Consider the following 23,163-nt stretch of genomic DNA (forward strand, 5'->3'; position numbering starts at 1 on the left):
AAGTAGGTTCTAATTTAGACACTTAATCATGGCCTCTTATGTTGACTGTAATGGAAAGTGTAGCAGCCACTAAGGTTCTCAGCCATAGGCACAGTGGAATTTGTCAATGTTCAGTTGACTGTAAACAGGTCATCTTTTATGAACTTCTTAATCTTTCAAGTCAGCCCCTCAACATTTTTTATGCTCAGATTAATGCAAAATTTCTCACAGATAACCTAGAACATGAACAGTATTTCCATAGAAAATAAATGAACCGCCCAATGCATTCACGTAAAGTATAGGCTTAAATGCAGATCATACCTGCACAAAGGAATTTTAGACCATTCTTCCTTACAGCACTGCTTAGACATATTTCTTAGGATGTCTGTGTAAACAGCTCTCTTGAGGTCATTCCACAGTATCTCTAATGGGTTAAGGCCTGTGCTCTGACTTTACTTTGATGTTTAAGGTCATTGTTCTTGATAAACTTGGAAATTCATTGCCCCCTCAATGATGACAAGCCCTAAATCACAATTTTCCCTTCACAGAACTTCACTATTGGGATGATGTTTTCATTCTTGGACATGTGGTGCCCTTTTTACGCCATACGTAGTGCTGCGTGTTCTTACTGAACAATTCAACCTTCCATCAGACTACAAAGCATTTTCCAAGTAGCGTTGTAGCGTGTCAAGGTGCTCTTTGGCAAACTTCAGGCACACAGCAATGTTTTTTTGGGAGAGCAGTGGCTTCCTCTGTGGTGTCCGGCCATGGACTCCATGCCTGTTCAATATTTTGCGTATGGTAAACTCCTGAACAGAAACGTTAACCAGTGCCAATGATTCCTTAAAGCCGTTAGATGTTACTCTAGGGATCTTTTTGCCTCATTGAAAATTATGCATTGTGCCCTTGGAGTCATCTTGGCTGGGAGCCCACTTTTAGGAAGATCAACCACAGTACTAAGTCATCTCCATTTATAAACAATTATCCTAACTGTGGACTGATGAAGAAGTTAACTCTTTGAGATTACTTTGTAAGCTCTATGCAAAACAACAATTCTCGATTGTAGGTCTTCAGAGATCTTTTTTGTGAGGCATGGTATTTAATATGATATAACATAAACAATGTCTACACTATATTTCGGATCCATTTGATGTTATTTCAATGAACCAAAGTTGTTTTTATTTCAAAAACCAAGCACATTTCTAAGTGACACCCAAACTTTTGAACGATACTTATTGTGTCCTAATTTGTTGCATTACAACCTGGAATTAAAATGGATTTTTATTTGGATTATACATACACACACACAGGTAGTGTAGACATATACACTGTTATGGTTTTATACTCCACTATCTCCACATGACCAAGGCTTGATTTTATGTTTGGGTCGTCATTGCATCTACTTACAAGATTGGTCGAGACTGAAAATCCTCTTGATTCATTCTCTCTGACTGACGTATTTTCAAGATTTCAGTGTAACTGAGGTTTTGAAGTCTACACTTGAATTGGTCCAGAGAACTGGGCTTGTTTGTGAGAGCTCTCATGATCTGCTCCTTTACCACCTGCATAACCTATTGAAGACACAAGTAGAACAGTATAAATAGATGGCAGATAGACACCGCATGAGTAAATCCCCCTAGCTACAGCTCCATTTATCATAATATCCTGCAGGAAGTCAAAATTATACGCGCTCTTACTTGAGCATGACACCAGTTAAAACAATCTTAACCCAAATTGGCTATTATAGATACAGTTTCACAATTAAAAAACACTTCTAAAGACTTATCCAAGGAATAAAAAATTGATAACATGAAGAAATAGCTTTAAGAACAGAAAAATAAGATGCGTTAACCAAGCCTTCCTTAACATTAATATGATTTTGTGTTTTTTTTGCTTAATCTTTTATTTATTTTTTGGAGTTTTCTTGGTTATGAGACTATGACTTTGTTCACGGACATGGGATTAATACTACCACTGTTGACATTGCTAATAAATGTAATATAAGGGAGCACTTAGAGTGCTAATCAGCACCGAGAGCTCATGTTCTAACTCCAATAACTAAAGAATACATGCTCCTATTTGCATGCAATAACACCAAATAAAAATAAACAACTACACTGTTTCTTGAAGTAATACCAATGTCCATAAGAATGATAAAAAAGCATGCATTAAAAATAACGAGTTTACATTGGTAAAATAAATGTTAGTAAGATCACAATGGACAATTAAGGAATGTAAGCAATGAGAAGTCATTGATAAAATATTAGGTTTTGGTATCAGCACTGGGTAAAATATTTACGCATTTAAGTAAAAAGAGTGGTCAAAAACAGACTCAATAATTATTCAAATGATATATTTTTTTCTTTAGTTATTAAAGTATTATGTTATGGTCCACTATTTTTTTTTTAATATATTATTTTTACAGTGTGTGGTTCATAAATCATGAAAAGGTGATCAGAAACACATTTTAAGATCAACAATGGGGATGGGAAGTGGGATCGGGATTTAGAGGAGAGGGACAATCTGAGAATATTTTATAAACACAGGTAAGAGTTGAGGACAGAGGTCAGACCAATTCATGTTGTGTGTTGGTCAACGCATAAACACTTGGATTCTCAAAAGGATACTCAAACTTTTAAAAACTATTTGTGTTATTTATGATGTGTGCCTCTACCAATACAGAATTAAAAGAAAAGCAAAATGATCCAAAATCTATCAAATAAAATCTAAACACATAGAAGGATGGTCCTAAAATACCTAATAAGTAAACACACACTGATATGATACATAGACAAGACATATTGAAACGTGCTCTTATTTTATCAATAATCTGTGTTTATTACACAAATATAGTAAAACATGGAGCAAATCCATCACAAATGTATGAAAGGTAGCACAAAGGACAGAAAGCAGATAAGTCCAGATGAAACCCTTGAGAAAAGACACTGTTTTATACCAAAATGATGGTGATCTAAAACCAAAAACAGATAAAAAATGTAAGAGAAAATATAATTTCTCAGGATTTGTGTTGGGTACAGAATGTATTAAAGCTGCCCAAACATTGGACCTGCAGAAAAATGTAATCGCAGTCGATAAATCTCTGCAGTAACGGCATAACAATATTCCCAGATTTTCATGTATGTTTAATCAAATCACAAAAAGCTTATTGAAAAATCCCCTCTTAGCAAAATGTCTGTGCTTGCCCTATATTCTGCTGACAACCTTGGTCTTTATGGCTTTTAAAGATTATAGCAAACTTTAAGAAACAAGACTTCTGCAAGAAGATTGATTGTGATTGATCGGGTAAAGCACATGATTAAGGGTTTTGAAATGACTCTTTACTGTTATATTCCCTCATTCCCACAACAACTTCCAGCTACCACCAGACAAACGTCCAAGTATAGAATGGAATGTAGTAAGTGTGACAAGATACATGCCTAATATTCACCTTATTTTCAAGTCATTACCCAAAACGTTCCCAACATTTTTCTCTCTCATGTATGACAAGGCTTTACCAACTTCAGATAAGAGTGTTTCTATGTTTAGGCTAGACCATCCATACCTTGAAACTTCCTTGCTCCCCTTAGGTCTCCCTCTTCTGGGGGAGTGGTGTGGTTCCCCTGCCCAGGAAAGAAGACTCTGATAGAGAAACCCAGAGAAGCAGGACTTCACCTGGACTCTGGGTCTCCAGGAGAGCTCCCAGGTATGAGCATATCACATTGTTTGGTGTTGTGTAATAACAACTCGGAATTTCTTAGTTAACGGCTTCAAGCCATTGTCACAGATACACTGTTGAGGAACCATTCCAACGGGGCAGGAGGTAACATTATAGAGAAGATTTGTTGAAATGTTTCAATGTTGTCCATTAAGAGAGATATATATTGGGGGTAAACATTGTAACACCATAACAAAAAATGCGAGCATATCTGAAACAAGGACTATGGTTATTTCTTATGTGTTGCGCAAAGTGCCCTCAGGGTGAGCTAAGCCAGTGTGACAGAGACTGCATTACACAAACCTCTCTCGCTAACACAAAATGATTTGCTATGACAACCTATATAAACTTGCTTATTAGTTAATTGAATCCATGGTCAGCTGGCATTAAATTATTTCTCCCATTTCTGACAAAGCCCTCTGGCAAAATGTAGCATCCAAATTAAATCAATGGAGTGTGTTGAATTCAAGAAAATTCAATTTGGTCTGAATTTGAGAGTTCTGTTCAGCGGAGAAAAGGTTCTTTATCTGATTTATAAAAATCAATCAGAAAAAGCTATTGTCTCATCACTGTTAAACTCTATAATTTTAAAGCATCACATAGGTGCTTTCTTTTTAATAATAATTGAAAATTTTTTTGTGGCAACAACTTTTACTCTTTATGTGCTACTGGGTTACTCTATTCAACCGGATGGCACTCAAAACAAATACTTCTATTGCCACACTAGCTCACATATTACCACCACTATTAGTATGGAAGCAGAGCTCACAGCTATGGTATCCCTCTCAAGGTTCCAGGTATTATATTATATTTTTAAAAAGTTGATGTCTTATTGTCTAAGGAAGTCACTCAAAAATACGAAGCACAGACAATCTGCTGTTCTAATCTAATACTTAATTATACAAGTCTAGGGTGAACTATTATGTGTTTTTTTCAATTAAAGAGTGGGCACCAAGTTGAATGATTGTATTATTTCACAATCCATTAAAATAGGTTATTTCCCACCGCCCTTTAAAGGCTTATGTATCATTATACAGGAAACATGATTCTAATCTAAGTTCTAAGTTCCAAATTTCATGCATGTCTGTAATATAGAACATAAAAACATAAAATGTGTTATCCTGCTTCTATAGGCATGCCTATGGATGGCTAGCACTACCAGCTTAACACAACCATGCCACTTTGTGCCCCTTTTGAGGAACAAGAGAGGTTGAGCTATTAGGGGGGCAAGGAATGCTCAGAAAAGGGTGGAGTATGTTAAAGAATAGATGGAATATATGTGAAAGTATAAATCCCCCAAAGTCTATACCCTTAAAAAGTAACACTTTTGGCCCATGTTTAGTCTGTCTAATGTAGCCCCACCCGTGTACCGAGCAATAGTATATGTTGGCATTTTATAAATTACTAATATTAGAGTGCTGATCAGATAGCCCAACCTATACAAAGGTGGCTGAGAAATGTGCCAATGTTGTCCTAACAGCTGCTGGGTGTCCAGCATGCAATACAATTGATGATTGTTTAACAAAGAAACTCTGTCCAAACTGAGTTCCAAAGGACCAGAGTGATCAAGATAATGTGCACCACTAAGTGATAGGAATTAACATACTGTAATTATTCTTACACAGCTCTGTATATCCCGCAATGCAGTTTGAATATTGCATATTTAAAATATGGAAATTTCTGACATAGGAAATTCTAATATAAACAGATGGTATGTGACGTGCGCAAAACATTAATAAATTCAGTTTTATCTCATATTTAGGATTTAAGAATATGTGCTCCAGATGTTACTCGTCACATTGAAAGCCTCTTTTATAAAGGTTTCAAACAGCCACATGTTTTTCAAAGATGTTAGAGGAAATACAAACACTAGCTACATATACATACTTGGGAACTCCTTTAAATGGGGGTGTTTCCCACTGCCCTCAGGGGGACCGCCCACCGACGTCAGCGGGACCGCCCACCGACGTCAGCGGGACCGCCCACCGACACCAGCGGGGCCTCAGTGTGCAGTCCTGGCCGCGTCCCACAAGGGATCCATGTATAAAGTAGATATAGAGGCAAGAGGTGATCATTGTTTACCTTATTTGCATGCGCCTACCCAGAATTCCTTGTGGTTGTGGCAGCACCATGAGATTTCTGAGGAAAAAAACAAGCCTTCTGGCTTGTCTGGTATCTGTAGATGTATATACATATACCACACACACCCCCTCTAGCCACCATCTTAAGAGACCCTTTGCGAAATGTCAAAAGGTATTCAACCTCACTTCAACTACTTTGGCAAATGATATCATATTTTGTCTTATTATGCATGTTTTTCTGTATATTTACCAAATATATATTTTGGGGACATTGTTTATTTTTTGGCCAAATGTTGTTTACCTTTTCAAATGCATGTTCCTTTCTTCCTGAAACCCCCCCCATGGCGACCTACCGTCATAGCCCCTCCCATTTTTCACCTTAAAAAAAAATAAATCTATTTTCTCTTTTTCATCTCTCTTTTCCCTCTTGTAACTTTCCTGAAACACCACAAGCCCTGTGCTAGCCACCATCTTGGAGCAGCCAACACCACATATGCAGATTATATCTGTACGCCAACAGCCTAGGCCGTAGATTGCGCTTACACAATTGTAATACCAAAAAAATTGTTCACTATCATCCATCTGCATAAATGATTTAGTATCCCTTTAATAACGTCCAAGTCATAAGACAGAGCAAGACCTCTCCGAGGCCCAAATCTCTTCATATTAATAAGGACTCTAATGATGCTTTCTCCTAAGCAGATAATTTTTTTTAACTTTCCAGTTCAGCCAATTTCTCAAGGAATCTCAGTAAACATAATAAATCACAGTTAATTAAGTAATGATGTTTCATAGCAGAGCTCAGACATCTTTATACATAGGCACGTAGAGCACTGTGTTCGCCCGCCATGCTCTGTGTCTTTATGTATGGAGAAAAGAGCAGGTACAGCAGTACTCTTGTAATAGTTCCCTATGGTCTTAAACCCGTAAACCCCTATATCTTTAGAAAGAAGTGTCCAAAAAAAATCACACAATGGAAAAAAGGTGGAATTATCTCAATTCCCCAGGACTTGGGTAGCGCAGTCTTTGGGACAGTTTGTAAGTGAGATATTTTGGATGTTTCATGTTAAATACATGTGAACTTTTTGTAATTAATTGCACCATTAGAAATATATTTTCTATTACTGATCAATGTTTTTTGAAGCATGCAATGATTGGTTCTTGCCAAAGAACCGGAAAACGCTTTTTAAACTATGTTGTAGTGTGTGATTAAACCTTCAAAAAGAAATACAATTGTAGATCTGCAACTAATGTTTTGTCTAAGTGGGAAAAGCACCTTAGCCTACATCTAAATACATCTTGGTTTGAATAAACTGTATCCTTAAGAAAAAAAAAGGTGACAGATGATAATAATTGCATATTGTGATTTTATTATCATTAGTTTCTGAGCCGGAATTGTGTTAACAGTGACTTAAAGGAAGGGAGGTTATACTTTTACTATACTGAGATAATGGCAGTTTTATGTAGGAGGCTGCCTTGGTCCACTTAATAGCTGCACGGGCTCCTACTGGGAGACAGAGAAGGATGATTATTTCCACGCAAACACAGGAACGGCAGCCTTGGGTATTGTCTGCTATCGTTGTAAATAAAGCATAACACTAGATCACAAAGAACAAAGACCTGTTCCTCTATAATTCCTTTGTGTGCTCCGGGCAATCATTTCCAGAAATGACAGGTCCAATTAAAGTTCTGCACAAATGTTTGCACACACACATTTAAACATGAACGCTTCTAATCAAATACCAAACATGATCCACCCACTGGTGTCTTGCTAAGCGATGAGCTGAGAAATACAGCACTGGAGACCTTTTATACACAAACATCGCTGTTCCAATTAATGGCTTTGCCTATAGAAGCTAGGTTAGCATTACATGGTATTTATTTATAAAGAAAATTAAGAAGAACACATTAGAATTTTTTGTAGGATATTTTTTTTTAGAAAGACGTATAGGAATGATAGATACCCAGACAGAGAGTGAATTTTTTTTTTTTTTTTATAAAAAGAATATTCTGTATACAAAAATAAAGATAACGAATGTTTGCATTCCAACATCATTTCTGCTAGGAGATGTTCTTAATAATAGCCTACAATGAATTACTGTTGCTCACACTATACAGTTACATTTACAATCTCAACTCACAAAGTGTTTTTACAGTTTTGTAGGGATCACCAATTTTCAACTGGTAGTCACTTCGTCCACAACGTACATTTCAGAGTTCCATACATTCAAAATCATCCCTGGCACTTTAAGGCCAGTGGCCGTTAAATGATGCATGGCTTGATGGTATCCAGCTGGCTCACATGTGCTATGCCCTTACGCCTTTGCAGTATGCAGCCATGTGCCCATTTATTCTATAATAAGTTGGTGACCGTGGTGTATTGGTCCAGGCAGCCTTCATTTTTTCAATGCACAATATAAAAGGCAATTTTAAAAACAGCGTCACTTTAGAAACATAGCTGGCATACTTGCACAAGTATATATGTTTTAACTCTTAGGACATAAGCATTAGAAATTATTGGAACATGGAACAGGCAGCCTACTACCATGGTAACACGTGATAAACAAAAATGTCTGGGTGCTGGCGGCTAATTAACTGTCAGCATGCAGATGAGTTTTGTGGCCCGACGGGAGCTGTAGCCTGCAAAATTGGCTACACCAAATGTGCGAAAGGTGAGTGAGTAGTACGGGTGTAAATGTGTATTATCCCCCCCTCAGATTGTATAATTTAGTAAATTATGGTATTTAACCTAATTGTCTGCACACCCTCCATCTATTTACTAAATTTATGAAGTGGGTGAGAACTTTTAAGAAAATAATTTAGTTTTTGGGGTTTTTTTACTACATAAAATAGGATTTTTTTAAACATTTAATCATATCATGGGATGCACTTTTGCATTAAACTAGGTAACTATGAATAGCTTAACTTAACCTGAAAAAAATATAGGATTCCCCAGTAAGTTAACTGTTTATAAAGTAGTCACCTAAATATATAAAGAACAAAAAAAATATTGGCCTGGTCTCCCACGGAAGTAAATATATCCAGACCCCTGGCACTCTGATGTTTAAGGCAATCCCTATTTATAAATAAAGATAATTTCATTAACTCCTTAAAGTAGTCATTGTACAGGCCCACAGCTATACCATACAAAATGTACAGATGTACAATATGTCTGAGCGTTACGGACGCCTGGCATAACAGCAGAGAGGACATCTGTGCCTCTACTGCACAAAGTGTAAATCAAGAGCCCGACAGTCCTTCAGCCATCTGTGTGTATACTGCATCAGACAGGTTATTTATAGGAACTTATTTGCACAAGGCCAATATTTATCTGTCAGAGCAGTCATACATTTTACTGTAATAGCAAAAATGCATTTTCATTTAGAGTACAAAAGAATACCCAAGGACTGCCAATCTATCTGGTGTGCAGACCGAAAAAAAAAAAAGATATTGGATAAAAAGAAAAAACCCAAACCCTGCGCTAACCTCTAAAATTAATATTAACCACTTAATTATCATGAAAAAGGTTACTTTTGCAAAGCATGCGTGGGATAGGCTGGCCATAATAAATGCTGCATAGATACAGCCTGACAAAGGATAGGATGAGACTCAACAAACTGGAGCTTGATTTAAAATAAGATCCCCATTGAGTTTAGGAATGGCAGGTTGCTATACCTCCCAATAGTCCCAGATTTTTAGACATTATCCCAGGTAGCTGCCACACTATCTTGCCTTTGCAGGCAGTTGGGGTGATGGACCTTTTGGAGAAATTCTCTTATCTCCTCTGACTGGTCAGGACCTGTAAAATCAATGGAGATCTGTGCTGTTTCAGACTAGACTTGCGCATTCAGATTACTACGAATTGCAAATTTATTGAATTTTGGTTTATCCAGTAATTCATACAAATCCCGGAAAATAAGGCCTGACCCCCACAAATCAGACCAAAAGAAAGCAAGAAGCTCCCAATATTTCCAATTGGGGGAGAGGACGTCACCAAAAGTGCTGTCATTTTGCTCTTACATGAGCTAAGGGCAATATGGTGGCATGTCTGGTAGCGTCCTCTCCCCAAAGCTCCAGTTTGTTGCCAGAAAATGAATGGGCCAAAAAAAACCTGAAAAATGTGTTCGAATAGTTTTTGGCTTATTTGCACATATTTATTACAAACCTCCAATGCAGCTCCCACATAGCCACCTTGCAACGCCATGCGGGTGAGCACCACAAAGTGGCTCTTCCTGTATGGTGGGCAGGTGGCTTAGCTCACCCACTTCCTGGAGTTTTAATAATTTTGTTATGCTAGGAGGAGTGAATTCCTGAATTCAATATTAATATCCAGACCCATAAGGAATTGAGGTTTTTGGTGTAAATACTGTATTGGCTCGGATATAGGCCGCCCCTGTATATAGGCCGCACCCTAAAAGTTTGGTGCTTTTTTTAAAGAAAAAGTTTTTTTCTTTAAAAAAGCACCAAAAAAACATGCTGCCACTCTGTCCCCCCCCCCGAGATATGCTGCCACTCTCCCCCCCCCGAGATATGCTGCCACTGTCCTCCCCCCCGAGATATGCTGCCACTGACCTCCCCCCCGAGATATGCTGCCACTGACCTCCCCCCCGAGATATGCTGCCACTGACCTCCTCCTCCCCCCCCCCCGAGATATGCTGCCACTCTGCCCCCCCGACTTACTAGAGCAGACTCCCGGGTGTCTTGCGGGGCCAGCGGGGGACATCTACACAATATGCGTATACAACTTCCGGTGCCGGCACACATGTGGTTGTATACGCGTATTGCGTAGATGTCCCCCGCCGGCCCCGCAAGACACCCGGGAGTCTGCTCTGGTAAGTCTTGGGGGCAGAGGTAAAACGCATCGTGCGGACGGTCACCGGCTGCGGCGATGCGGGTAAACAACCTCCGCAGCCGGTGACCGTCCGCACAATGCGCTTAGACAACCTCCCGTGCCGGCACCCCCCCCCCCCGTGGAAAGTGCTGGCAGGGGAGGCTGTCTGAGCGTATCGGAGATCTCTATCCTAACCCCGCTGCCTGCCCGGGGCCCGGGACTGCATGTCCCGGGCGTCGGGCGCTAGTCCCCAAATATAGGCCGCACCCCCACTTTAAAGACTTAAAGTGGGGGGAAAAAGTGCGGCCTATATTCGAGCCAACACGGTAGGTATTTTTAAGAAAAAAATGCACAAGTATATCTTGCTATTGGGGGCACTAAGATACTCCTGGAAATAGCTTATAAAGTTGAAATAGTCTGGCTGACTGACAAATGTCGAAATGAAACAGATTAATAGCTGCAGTAGGTGCCACTTAGCTGAGCTAAAACTGCATTTCAGCATTTTACGCTGTCAGATTTTTTTTTGCAGAAAATAGATATCTTTTTTGTCTTTGGAGGCTTCTTGACTCTGCAGGTGTGATTGTGAAAGGCGAGAGGGGTGGCATTTGCAAAATACAGTTATTGTGATGTGTGCTCCCTGTTGTCAGGAGTCTGCAAACTGCGCCTGTAGAATACCAGAATCGTGTCTGCTAAAAGACTAAAGACTAAAATTTCAAAGTATAGAGGTTATATCTATGAATGGTAAGAGCTTATGTCTATCCAATAGCTAAATACAAAATTAGTGAAATAAATGCCACATCTAGCTCATAGATTCGTGAATAAACCTTTCATGTGCCTAAAATAAAATGGCTCTCTATCAGGTTTCATCATGCACTCAGAATTTCTGCATAAAAATGTGCTTTTTTATCTGTTCACCTTTTCCTAATATATCCCAGTTGTAGCATTGTACGAGTAAAGTATGTGAAACATTCACTTACAACATGCTGAGTTTATAGAGTTCTACTTTCTAGTGGGCCACCATGCTTACCTAAACTTTAAAGAATCAGAGATATGTTTTTTTAGGTTCGTTATTAGAAGGGATGTCTGAATTCCTAAAAGCTAATGTGACTCTAAACTAAAATGTACCACTGGAATCCAGAGACCCTGTATCATGTCCATGACTAACACACCAGTATTGATTTAGTTGAAAACAAGCCCTATGATGGTTTCAACATTTGACCTTCACGATTGACCAAGATGCATTGTTCTCGTGTTTAGCATAAAGTAATTTTCTAAAGCAAACAGAAAGCCAATTGTAGAAAATCCGTGCTCTTTTGAACATAGTCTGAGCAATATTTCAGCACTGGCAAGAAAGGGCGACATGACGGCTCTGCTTACAATACACGGTAAACACAATTAATGTGTCTACTTAGCAAGTAGGAGAGCAAAAGGCGGCCATTTTGATAGATTTACATTTGCTACCTTACATTTTGCTACAGATATAACTTTCTAAAACAATCACAATGATTCATGATGATGGCATCGAGAAACCTTTCAGTTAAGGGGGTGAAGGGTCTTTTGGGCAGTTTTTCGACTGGAACACAAAAGCTATTGTTTATTTTATGGTGTTTTATACTCAGATCCAGAATACGGATCTGCACAACGCTGCCAGTGTCTTATATGTACTGTGAAATATTTACCTCTGTATTATTACTTATTTGGGATACAAACTAAAATTTTAAGAATTGGTCTACAACACAATGAAGGATATGCCATAAGTTTAACAGACATTTCAGAACCAAAAGGCATCTCCATCATATACATGCGTCTCCTACAGAGTGTATTGACTGTGTCTAATTACCGTTCATTGTTTCTGTAATGACAGAGCGGTATCACGTGTCCTTTGAGCCCTTTAAGCATTCTAAGTCAATAAATGCTTAACTTGGCCGCTGGCAGAAGAGAGGGGGTCAAATCCTATGATTTGTTAGTGCACAAGGACACATTTGTGAGCATAAGCATTAAGTGCTGAATACTGGGAAACAATACACAAGAGAGGTGCACTATGGTATCTATTTATTTGTACTCCTATAACTTACTATAAGACCATGTAACAACAGTCACCAATCCTGTGAGAACTAATGGCATAAATACCAAATGAGACTAAAATCAATTACTCCATAGGAACAAAAGGTGGTCAGATCTGTAAATATATGTTCAAGGTATCCTGAGCAGCAAAGAGGATCAGCTTGTTATATTTTGCATTTTAACCCTTAGATTATAAACCTTAGTTTGAATCCATCTGCTTGGTTAACGCAAAAGTTTCTGAGCCTATGGATCTTGCAGCCTTTGGGTTTGGCTATTTCAAAAGTTAATTTATTCTGAATAAACTACATTATATTCATTGTTTCTGTGGAGTCCCAAGTGGTACTGTGGCTTGAACTCCCAATGGTTACCTCCTTATCTACCAAGTCTACCAGTAAAGCCACCTAGTTCATCCCAGCACATTAACTAGGTGTCTGTGAATGCAAAAGGGATGGATTTAAGCCTAGCGTTTGCACTAAATGTTAAATAATAATAAAGCAACCCATTTCATTGGTAATAAAAGCAAAAATACTATATCCATGCACCTAATATAAAAAATAAGCATTTTGTGGTTAACGGGGAAAAAAATGACAGAGGTACACAGAGACAGCATTCTGAGAAATGAATTTGTGACAGCTACAAAAAAAAATACTGTAGGCAAATGCATCAATTAAACAAGTCTGCCTCTCGCGGCTGCTAAAGTTTATACGTGCAGTTAACGCTTAGGTAAAAAGACTAATTTGTTCTGTTTAATGGAGAAAATGGCTCGTAAAAATTAGGCATGGTATTTGAGCTCCCGTAAAATATATTTACTCTTCATTGTAATGACTGCATCAGGCGCTGCGGAATAATGTACTGCCGGAGAAAAACGTACTTCACAGCCATAGATTGGTACTTTGATATTTTGTTTTCCTAATTTTGCAGCCTTTAAATAGCTCGCTCCTTGAATTTGTCACTTTATGAACGCCCCATAACATTTCCTATAGCCCAATAAACTACATGGAAAATGTCTTCCGGACATTTTTTTATGCATCACATTTCAGTATTCGTCATACACAAATACTTTGTGAGTATACATATGGTTATATGCAATGTCTTGAACATGTAAACAACAACAAAAACAAAACACAGGTCATGTTACTACTGTGAGGAATGGGAAGGTTTATGTGTGTCCTTACTAAAAATCAGTAACTTCAAGATGCTCACAAATGCAGTGTTTGCGTAAACAGCAGCATATAATCTCTTTATGACTTTATTCACTAAAACATTGACTTCTGTAGCCGATGAACAAAGCATAGGGGTTCTATATTTTATGTCTATGGAAGGCAGAGGGATGCAGACCAGCATCCTAGGCTTCCTAGCAGGCTTTTGTGTCAATGGTAAGCATGGGATATGGCTGGGTTATTTTCTGAATTAAGCCACAAGGGGAAAATCACTTTCAGTTCCCGTTAATGCGCACATGGAGACCTGGCTGATGTTGACGGGGTAAGTAAATGAACATTGCCTTACAGTAAAATGCTGCTTTGACAGCAGGAGATAGGAACACAGTTTGCTTTATAGATCTTTGAAAAACATAGGTGTTTTTCTTTGGTTTTTTTTTTACGAAACATGGGTGATATTTAAGAGCCTCCTTGATTTCTTTTAAGGGGTAAAGGAAATCAAGGAGGCTCTTAAATATCTGGGCCTGATTCCTAATTTCAACACAAAGTCATCAACATTTGGGTTGCAGATCATCTTCCAATATTCCGTCACTACTATAAACAAGGCATTATGATATTGATAAAAAGGCCATTGTTTTCTTTAAATCTCTAGCTAAGGAGATTATATATATATTTAGCTAAAAAGCTAGCTAAATATGACTTAATATTGTATGAGACTATAAAAAGGCATTTGTTTGTGTTACAATCAAATAATTATACACAAGAGATTATATTAGACATATTCCACTGAAGCTTAACTGTGTATGTCAGAGAACTATACATAATCACATTGCATAGCTAACATGATCAGAGATATTAGATATCATACCCTCCCAGGTATAAAAATATAGTATACGTCCCTATATGTCCCTTGGATCTATTACTTTATATTGCACCACAAGATTCCTTAGCGCTATTAAATAGGGGACCGCGAAAATATTTAGCAATGAAATATACAGAAGTGACAATGGGATTAATACAGACATTCATGTGCAGAAAAAGATCTTTCTCTTGCAAGCATACTGAGTGACAGGAGACATTAGGTCGTAGCTAATTGAGAATATTCAGATGGTTGCCTCATTGATCTGCAGTGGGGTCCGTTAATTATTTTTAAACAGACAAATTACAAAAGGTCTCCAAAAGAGTAGACAATCCTGGTGGGATAAGCCAAGCGCCTACTTACTTAAGTAAATTGGAGGAATGAACGAGCGTCTGGCTGGTGCCGCTCAATGTTAACAAACGTAAAATAATATACAAAATTTAAAATAGAATATAGTATTAAATGGAACTATGCTGTTGGTGAGGAAAGGGATCTGCACGTAATTATTTCTGAAGACAGGCAGGTAATGTAACAGAACAGTAAAACATGCAAGCAGGGAACCGGGTCATATAGCTAGAGGCATTAGTAGCAGTAAGAGGGAAGTTTTCATGCCACTTTACAGACCTCACCGAGACATTTTGTGCGTAGTTCTGGAGATCTCATCTTTCTGGAGAGATTTCAAGGAAAAACTAGTAAACTGGTGGCAGGAAAGGCTAAAGGATCTTAACATGTACAGTGTGGCAGAGAAAAGGGACAGAAAGCACATGAAAGAACCATTAAATGGCAGGAAAGGCTAAAGGATCTTAACATGTACAGTGTGGCAGAGAAAAGGGACAGAAAGCACATGAAAGAACCATGAAATGATGTCATTGCCATCCATGGATATAATATTCTTGGCTTACAAGGTCAATCAAGGATGCCGACTATGTATATCCTACATGAAGGCACATCAGGGTCCCCCCCCCTCTTTTATAGAAACATGGTAACATACACAGTTAACAAATAAAGTAGATCCATGTGGCTAGCATGCTGGAGAAAGATGGAACCCTGTCTACAGGCAGAGATCAGTTACTGTGAAAGCACAGCATTTATAGCATTCCATCCCCGGTGCCACACATCCCTATGATGGATGGTGGCTGTGGAGGTATGTGCAAGGCGGCAATAGCCTGGGATAGGCCTAGTGTAGCCCCCAAAAGAAATACACCACTGGGCCCATGAAGACATTGGTTCCTTCATGTAGAGGAAACATGTATCTCATCTTGGTTCTAGACTGCCTTTGTGGGCCATATATGTTTGATATGCCAATGTTGATGTATTTCTCCATGATGGTACTAGTGATCAGAAATTTGAGCCTCTCCTAAGCACCACAGGGCAAGCTATTAATATGTTGTGCAGTCTTGTCTAAGCAAGTTTCATCTTCTCACTCAAATATTAACCCATTAGGCATAACCCTGCATTTTAATGCAATGTTACTGTGAGATGTCAAAATCATTGTCATCATGTCAATCTTTACTAGCGCTATCTGATTTGGATTCGAAGTAGAAGTTGACATGCATGTATACCCTACCCACAGTGCTGCCAACGTCTATTGCTGAACTATAACTACACTAACTGCCTGTGAGTGATCCGGGTTACAGCCTGAGGATTGGTGCTCCTGTGGTAATGTACTTTTTTTACTGGCCGTCTCAAACCTGATTATTTCCACATCTTCATAAAACAGCTAAATCGTGCTCATGGAACGATTAGAGCATTAAAAACTCAAGAGAATATTTAACGCCGGTGCACAGCTGATTGCTGAGAACTCCAGTGCGCTAAAGCTCTAACGGGCAATTTTTTTTAAATGCATTTATTTTTTAATTATCGGCTTCACCGTGGAACACATACACGCGAAGAATACTAAACAGCCTGAGTCAGAGCCGTCACCCGTGGCAAGCAGGGTCAGGTTCTCAGAAACAAATTCTACTTCAGGGAAACATGTCATGAATTCTGAAAGTACTCCTGTACTTCAAAACAAAGAATGGTGTACTGTAGCAGTAATGTGTCATGCATAATAAGGCAACGAGGACGCTGTGTATCAAGTGTCAGAGCCGGATCGTGGTGCTGAGAAACAGGTGCAAAAAGTGCCATTTGTCAAGGTGCATCACTCCGGAATCTGAACACTCCAGGAAATGTGATTGTATGAATGGCAAATAAAAGAGATGCTGAGCGGTATATGATGACAAGATAATTAATCAGTTTGGTAGAAATGGTAAATATCCCTACATTTTATAAAGATTCATTTGCCCAAACGGTTGAAATGATCAATTTGGTAGCAGCACAGATGAAAGGAACCGGGAAGGGCATCTGATCTACCGAAAAGTACACAGAACCAATTGGACAACCAATGTTTATGTGAATCAGGTAGACATGACCCTTGCCACTCAATTTTCATAAGCTTTATTGCCAACTTTAGTTAATTAAAAGTGTGTTTTCCCGTTTACAAGCTCCTGCAATATCATAGTCTTCTCCTAAATCGTGTCATCTTTCCCAAATGTTATTTAATAATAATATTAAGACTAAAACTCCTGGATCGAGTATGTTCTGAGATACAAACTGATTAACAAAAGCAAGGTTCTGGTCCTGGCAGATTATTTAAATACATTTTAATCCATTTTTTTATATTCTTGTGAATGTGATACTTTTCTCAGTTGGAATACAATTTCTCATCTCTACAATTCAGATTAACTATAGGTTAACATTTAGGAGGTACCGAATGAATGGTAAAAAAAAAAATATACGCTAACGTGACTCAGACATCATAGAATTGTTCCTAGAAAAATAAATCCTTTATACTTTAAACGTGCAGCTTCCAACTAAAATATAAAACGCGTCTGTGAGATAACTACTAGCAAGTATTCTTCCATTTTATTCAGTCTGTTAATGAAAGTAAAAATGATCATGAGTGCCGATAAATAGACGGTGAAGTCCAGACGCAATTTTTGTTAATAAAGGACTCGTACAGCCGAATACTTAAACATGACCTTAAAGGAGAAAGAGTCGCTTTAATAGAGGGTCTCAACTAAGCTGAGGCTGACACTGTCTAAGGTGCTGAAGTAGCTACCACTCTTTCAGCGAAAAGAATACATATTGGAAAGGCATTGCATAAATCAGAATATGCTAAAAGCCAACAGACATGTAAAATCAAGTTTAAGATGTTTATTTATGTCAATTCATACATAGTAATGTCTTTCAGTCAAATTTAAGTATCAAAGTGAATCATTCTTACTAATCACCAGGGTGCAGCTTGATGGATGCTTAAGGTGATCTGCAACGAGACCGGTAGCTTTCACAGGTTGAATCTGGTATTGTAGAGACCAGGGCTGATGCAGTGAGAAACCCAATCAGCAATAAACATGCTCGATCTCAATCAACGTTTTATTTTTTTATTCTCTTAACTGGTAGAACTTCGATAAAGTGCACCGGAGCTCAATCATAACATGGAACAACGCGAACCGGATGACAACCAGGAAATCAATTTCTGATTTTCTTATGTTGGTTGTGTGTTGGTAAACCCCTCAGAAACACACATTTCATGTTTTTAATCAGGAAACCAGACATAAACTGGTAAGTGTCAACTTCTCAACTCAACAAAATGAGCAACTTGAAGTATGGAATGGAATGGAACTCCAAGTACATCATACAATGGAATATGCACATACAGGAATAACATGTGTACACTTGTCACTTTACCACTAAACCAACACAATAAACAGGATACATATACCTCAATGTTTGTCATGTGGACATAAGTGTAACACAGAGGTTTTCAGGTTGTCCACATTTTGACCACAGAACACAAACGGAGCTTATAGCTAATCAATAAGCCTTGCTGATTCCAGGAGGTTGCTTGCTGTTCTATTTCCATTATATTAGAGCTGTCTGCTAGTGCTTTATGGCCATAAAATGTGTGTTGACTGCATGAACTCAGAGCAGCATCTGGCTAGTTCCATTAACTACAGCAATCAGCAAATCTATTGTCCCATCGTCATTTTTGATTCATTTGTTCTGCAATAGCTGTCAGAGGCACATTTCTGTTTTGTTCTGTTTTTGTTTTTTACATCAGCCCGGTGCACTGCATCAATAACAAAACGAATGTTAATATATGGTAGGTTTGGAAGACTGGACCTTTAAAGGGGTCACTTTTAATCAGAGTTGTATCGTTGTAGTAATTAAAAGTAAAGTTGTAAAAAAGAAGTATATTTCACTAGACATTAACTTCTTGCTATTCAATTAGGAAAGCAATGAATGAAGCACAAAGTTGGATCTACAACTTCGCAGGGTCTATAATTATATTTTCTAATTAAAAAAAAATTAAAAAAATCGCAACTTAAAATTAGTCCACAGGATATTATTTTTTTGTATCAATTAAATACAGCTATACTGCATAATTTGAGCAGGTGTAGATAAAAGGTATATTGGGAACGAGATTCTAATTTATTTAAGGAACAGTATTACGTGTAATGAAAAATACTAATCGGAACGTTATCGTTTGTGGATGATAGATGGGCTGCAATATCCAAGCCTCATTGTAACGTTTTCTGTTGATTTTAAATTAGGACTTTAACTGATCTATTAAAGCACATTGATTTTATTTTGTTCATCCATTCAAACATGGCATCAGGCTTTTGTATTCATGAAATGAGTGTCCTTTCCAGTTGCACAGACTTGGCTACCTGCATGAAATGTTTCACACTATTCTTGCACACATTCACTTTTTGTTTAGATATGTTTCTTATCGGCTGTTCTATAATAATTTTGTGATTTAAACCTATTCATAGCATAGAACCTAGTTTGCACGTATCACAGTCCATATTCACCCACAAAACCACTTCATCATTGCATACATTGTGAGCAACCCCTATATAGTGCCCAGTATTTCTGGGGAAAAGCTTCTTCTTTCTTCAAGACCAGCACCTAAACATGAACATTTACAGATCTACCAAAGCAATGTCCTAAAACGGTCACCTTCCTGCACAATTGCTGGTGGTGGTGTTGGTATACCAGCGATCGTCCATTTCCTAATGATGGATTTTACTTAAAAGAGCTAAACAGTGCCTTATTTCCTCATACCCTGCTGTGCTTCTTCCTACTACGTGACCAATGACGATTTAAGAAATATGAGTAATCCCCAAGGCTCCTTTGATGGTTCACAATCTCAGTTGTAGCTTTAATCTTATTTTGTACATTCTGTACAAACTGATCCACTATGATTACATTGCTCAATCAGTGACATTTATTTAAGCTGCGATACGTAATGGATGTCCAACCAAACAATTAATACATTTGGGACAATGAAACAGTTATGTAAACCTGGTTAAAGAAGTTGGTTAACTTGAAGAAATTAAAAATTACATGAATTGAATTGATATTTTCAAAACAATGTCAAATCATCAAAACCATCATTTATGCTTCAAAACCAACGATTTTAACCAGGAAGGGGACAGTTTCATCCCCTACCCTAGAGTTTTCACTGGCTAATGATTTCAGTGATTCGATCATTATAAGGCCAAAAAAAAACAGACAACATAAAACTACCTGCTACAATAAACCCTTGCCTATTTTGTAGACTTGATTCATTTATTAGATTTAGGTGTAAATCAGTTTAGTCTGGTGGACTTTAGTGATTCTCAAGTATTTTAAATCAAGGCAACTAAATAATTACACTATTGAAATACTGCTACCTTTTAAACAGATTGTTCCTTTTACTATTTCATAGGGTGCTTTCAGAACCCACAGTACCCATCGATGCTGGTGTACAGGGCTGGATTAGTAATGCATGCCTTTACGTGCCACCAAACGTCAATCTCTTCCATAATCCTCTTAAATACACACCCTGCACTTGAAGGCACTGAAATACATTGACACCCAGGATGCACACTAACCCAGCAGGGGTGCCATAATGAACAAAGCTCTCTATAAAACCTTGTTTGGGATCTACAACACTCCATGCTTCAGGGAGGAAGGTCAACCTAACTCCACAGAAAAAAAACCCTTTGCCAGTGCAGCAATGGCCAAGAATACAGTGCTAAGGTAGCAGAGGTCTTCATAAGTCCATGAGGAGCAAATACTTCTATAAACCTTTATCTGTGCTTTGCTATAAAGCTAGCTCAAAGCCAACTTCTTAATGCAGGACTCGCCAAAGCAACACACACAGTGTGCGCTCCAAAATCCAACTGAAGGATGCTTCAAATACAACTGTTAGAACCACAAAGTGGTTCAGATGAAGAAACTAGAAGCATACCACAAACACTCCCATCTCTACTTGCTTGTATAGGTTTGGAAGGCTATACTAAAATCCACAATTAGTACAATTAGTATTACCATAACCACAATAAAAAAGACTCGAGTTTGCATTAAGGCTACAATTTGAGTATGTGCTCTTTTAACCCTTCCAGCTTCACAAATATTAACATAAGGTGTATTGTGTAATTATAACCATATAAATCAACCTCAAAGAAATAAACAGCGCAGCAATCACCAGAACCATACAAACAAGACAAAGACAAAGGAGATTGTCTGCCCTGAATTGTTCTATTAGATTCATTGGTAGAGTGGTTAAAAAATAAATAAATAAAGAAATCACAAATTTTATTTAAACAGGATAACAGAAATATGGATAAATACATTGACAATTAGAACATTCACATCCCCTTGATGTTCACGCAGTGAACAGCAAATTCTGGGTGTTGAGTAATTTTCTGGCACACAACAGATCTGGCATTCGAAGTACAAACGTTGGCTTTTGGTACAAGTGCTATGTCTTCTTCTGACACAATCTGTTCTAGTTTACTTATTAAAACCAAATATTAAAATTATCACTGATATGTAACACACAGCAGATGATTTATCATCATTCTGAATTATGGCATCGTGAGGACTTATTTGCTAGAAAATTGGGTTGCATTGGAAATCTTTGAGTATAACATGGATACAAAAAAAAGCTGGAGAAACTTTTAGAGTCTCCATTGATTCCAGTGTCCAACCTCCTTTGTGTTTTAGGACAATATTCATCGCTGGAGTTAGAGAAAAAGAATGTTCTTCTTGCTCTTGTCTAATGTCCTGAAAACATGCGACTTTGCTAAAGTTTATGAAGTCCCTTCCAATCTCATGTTTACCAAAACTTCTACCAGTAGTTTCAGAGTATACAACACAATAAAGAAGAATCTGAGACCGACTAGAACAAATCCTGTATGATTTCAGTACACGGTACATGTGTTATTTTAGCCAGGGCACAGTCCGAAACCTCACTGCTTAATCACACATCAAATCTCTCCTGCGCAAACAATGTGATCTGTTTACTTAAACAGTGGCTCAGAAATGAAGAATCAGATGTGTAGTACTTACACGTATCACGCAGATCCATTGTACTCTGCTACGGTAGTCGGCTTGTTCTAAATGCACTACTACGATCGTTATAACATCCTTGATAAAGAAATCTGTATCCACAATAACTTCTTGCGATGTAAGACCGGTCCTTGCTGCTGTACCGTTCAATTCCAAAGTGTTAAGCGTGTAGCTTTGCTTATGTTTATTTTACTGTCGAACCAGCTGTGATCTGATAGGCAGGGGGAAGCTTACACTGGCCAATCACAGGCAATTTCCATTACAGGGAAATTCCTGTCTATTTGTTAAGCATCCTTAGAGATAATTTTCCCCTCTAGAACCTATAGAAAAACCTTTTTTTCCAGGATCACCAAGCGCTAAATTATATTCTGTCCATCTACTCTGCTTTTCTCCCCCTCCTCCCTCCTGACAGAAAGGGAGAGTTCAAATTCATTTCCAGCTTTCACCTTGTTGGGAAGCGGGGGGGGGGGGGGGGCGATGGAGCAGGAGCGCCTGGGCTCAATAATTACTTATTCTGTTACCATAGAAACCGACGGGATGTAGTGAGCTGGATTTGTATAGAACATCTGCTGCCAGATTCATAATCAACTACAATCTCATCTTTCCCCTCCCCTCATTACTTAAATTTGATGTGGCGAGTCTGGTTTCTCTACCGTGGCTTCCAGCCTCTACAGCATGTAGAACACTTTCGAGGACAACCTGGGTGTTCTCGCATTTCTAACCACCCACATCAATAATTTAAAGTATATGTATATAAACAAATCAATATCCTTCCTTAAACACGACATACACTTTAAAATAGAGGTACTTCACTACATCAGCACCCTTCCTATTCCCCCAAGAATAGAAACACAAAAACAGTGCACTGATTTTTGCAATATCAGCACACATCATTATGAAACATGAAGAACGATACATGCTTTCCTTATCCCCTAGAGAGACAAACATGCAAATGAGTGGAATGAATGTATCTCTTTGTGGATCGACCTCCAGGAATCTGATATTCTCAAAGCAATGGAAAAATTGCCCAGGGAAAAGAATTAGTGGGATTTCACTGGTATACAGGCTAATGTATGTGAATTAAAATCCTGATT

At 38.2% G+C, this 23,163-nt stretch overlaps 1 protein-coding gene across 4 annotated transcripts in view; it reads right to left on the reverse strand.

Annotated features, from left to right (window-relative positions):
- The window catches only part of LOC149300692 (engulfment and cell motility protein 1-like), a 140,385-nt gene that overhangs the window by 19,513 nt on the left and 97,709 nt on the right, over positions 1–23,163 (reverse strand). For all 4 annotated transcript variants that reach the window (XM_089484722.1, XM_089484720.1, XM_089484723.1 and 1 more), the window contains one exon: positions 1,387–1,550. In XM_089484722.1, coding sequence (XP_089340848.1) covers positions 1,387–1,550 — 164 coding nt within the window. The remainder of the gene's footprint in view (positions 1–1,386; positions 1,551–23,163) is intronic.

The sequence above is a fragment of the Sceloporus occidentalis genome, unplaced genomic scaffold (genome assembly GCF_023333645.1).
Source record: "Sceloporus occidentalis isolate IW3139 unplaced genomic scaffold, rSceOcc1.0.p SCAF_23, whole genome shotgun sequence".
Taxonomy (NCBI): Eukaryota; Metazoa; Chordata; class Lepidosauria; order Squamata; family Phrynosomatidae; genus Sceloporus; species Sceloporus occidentalis.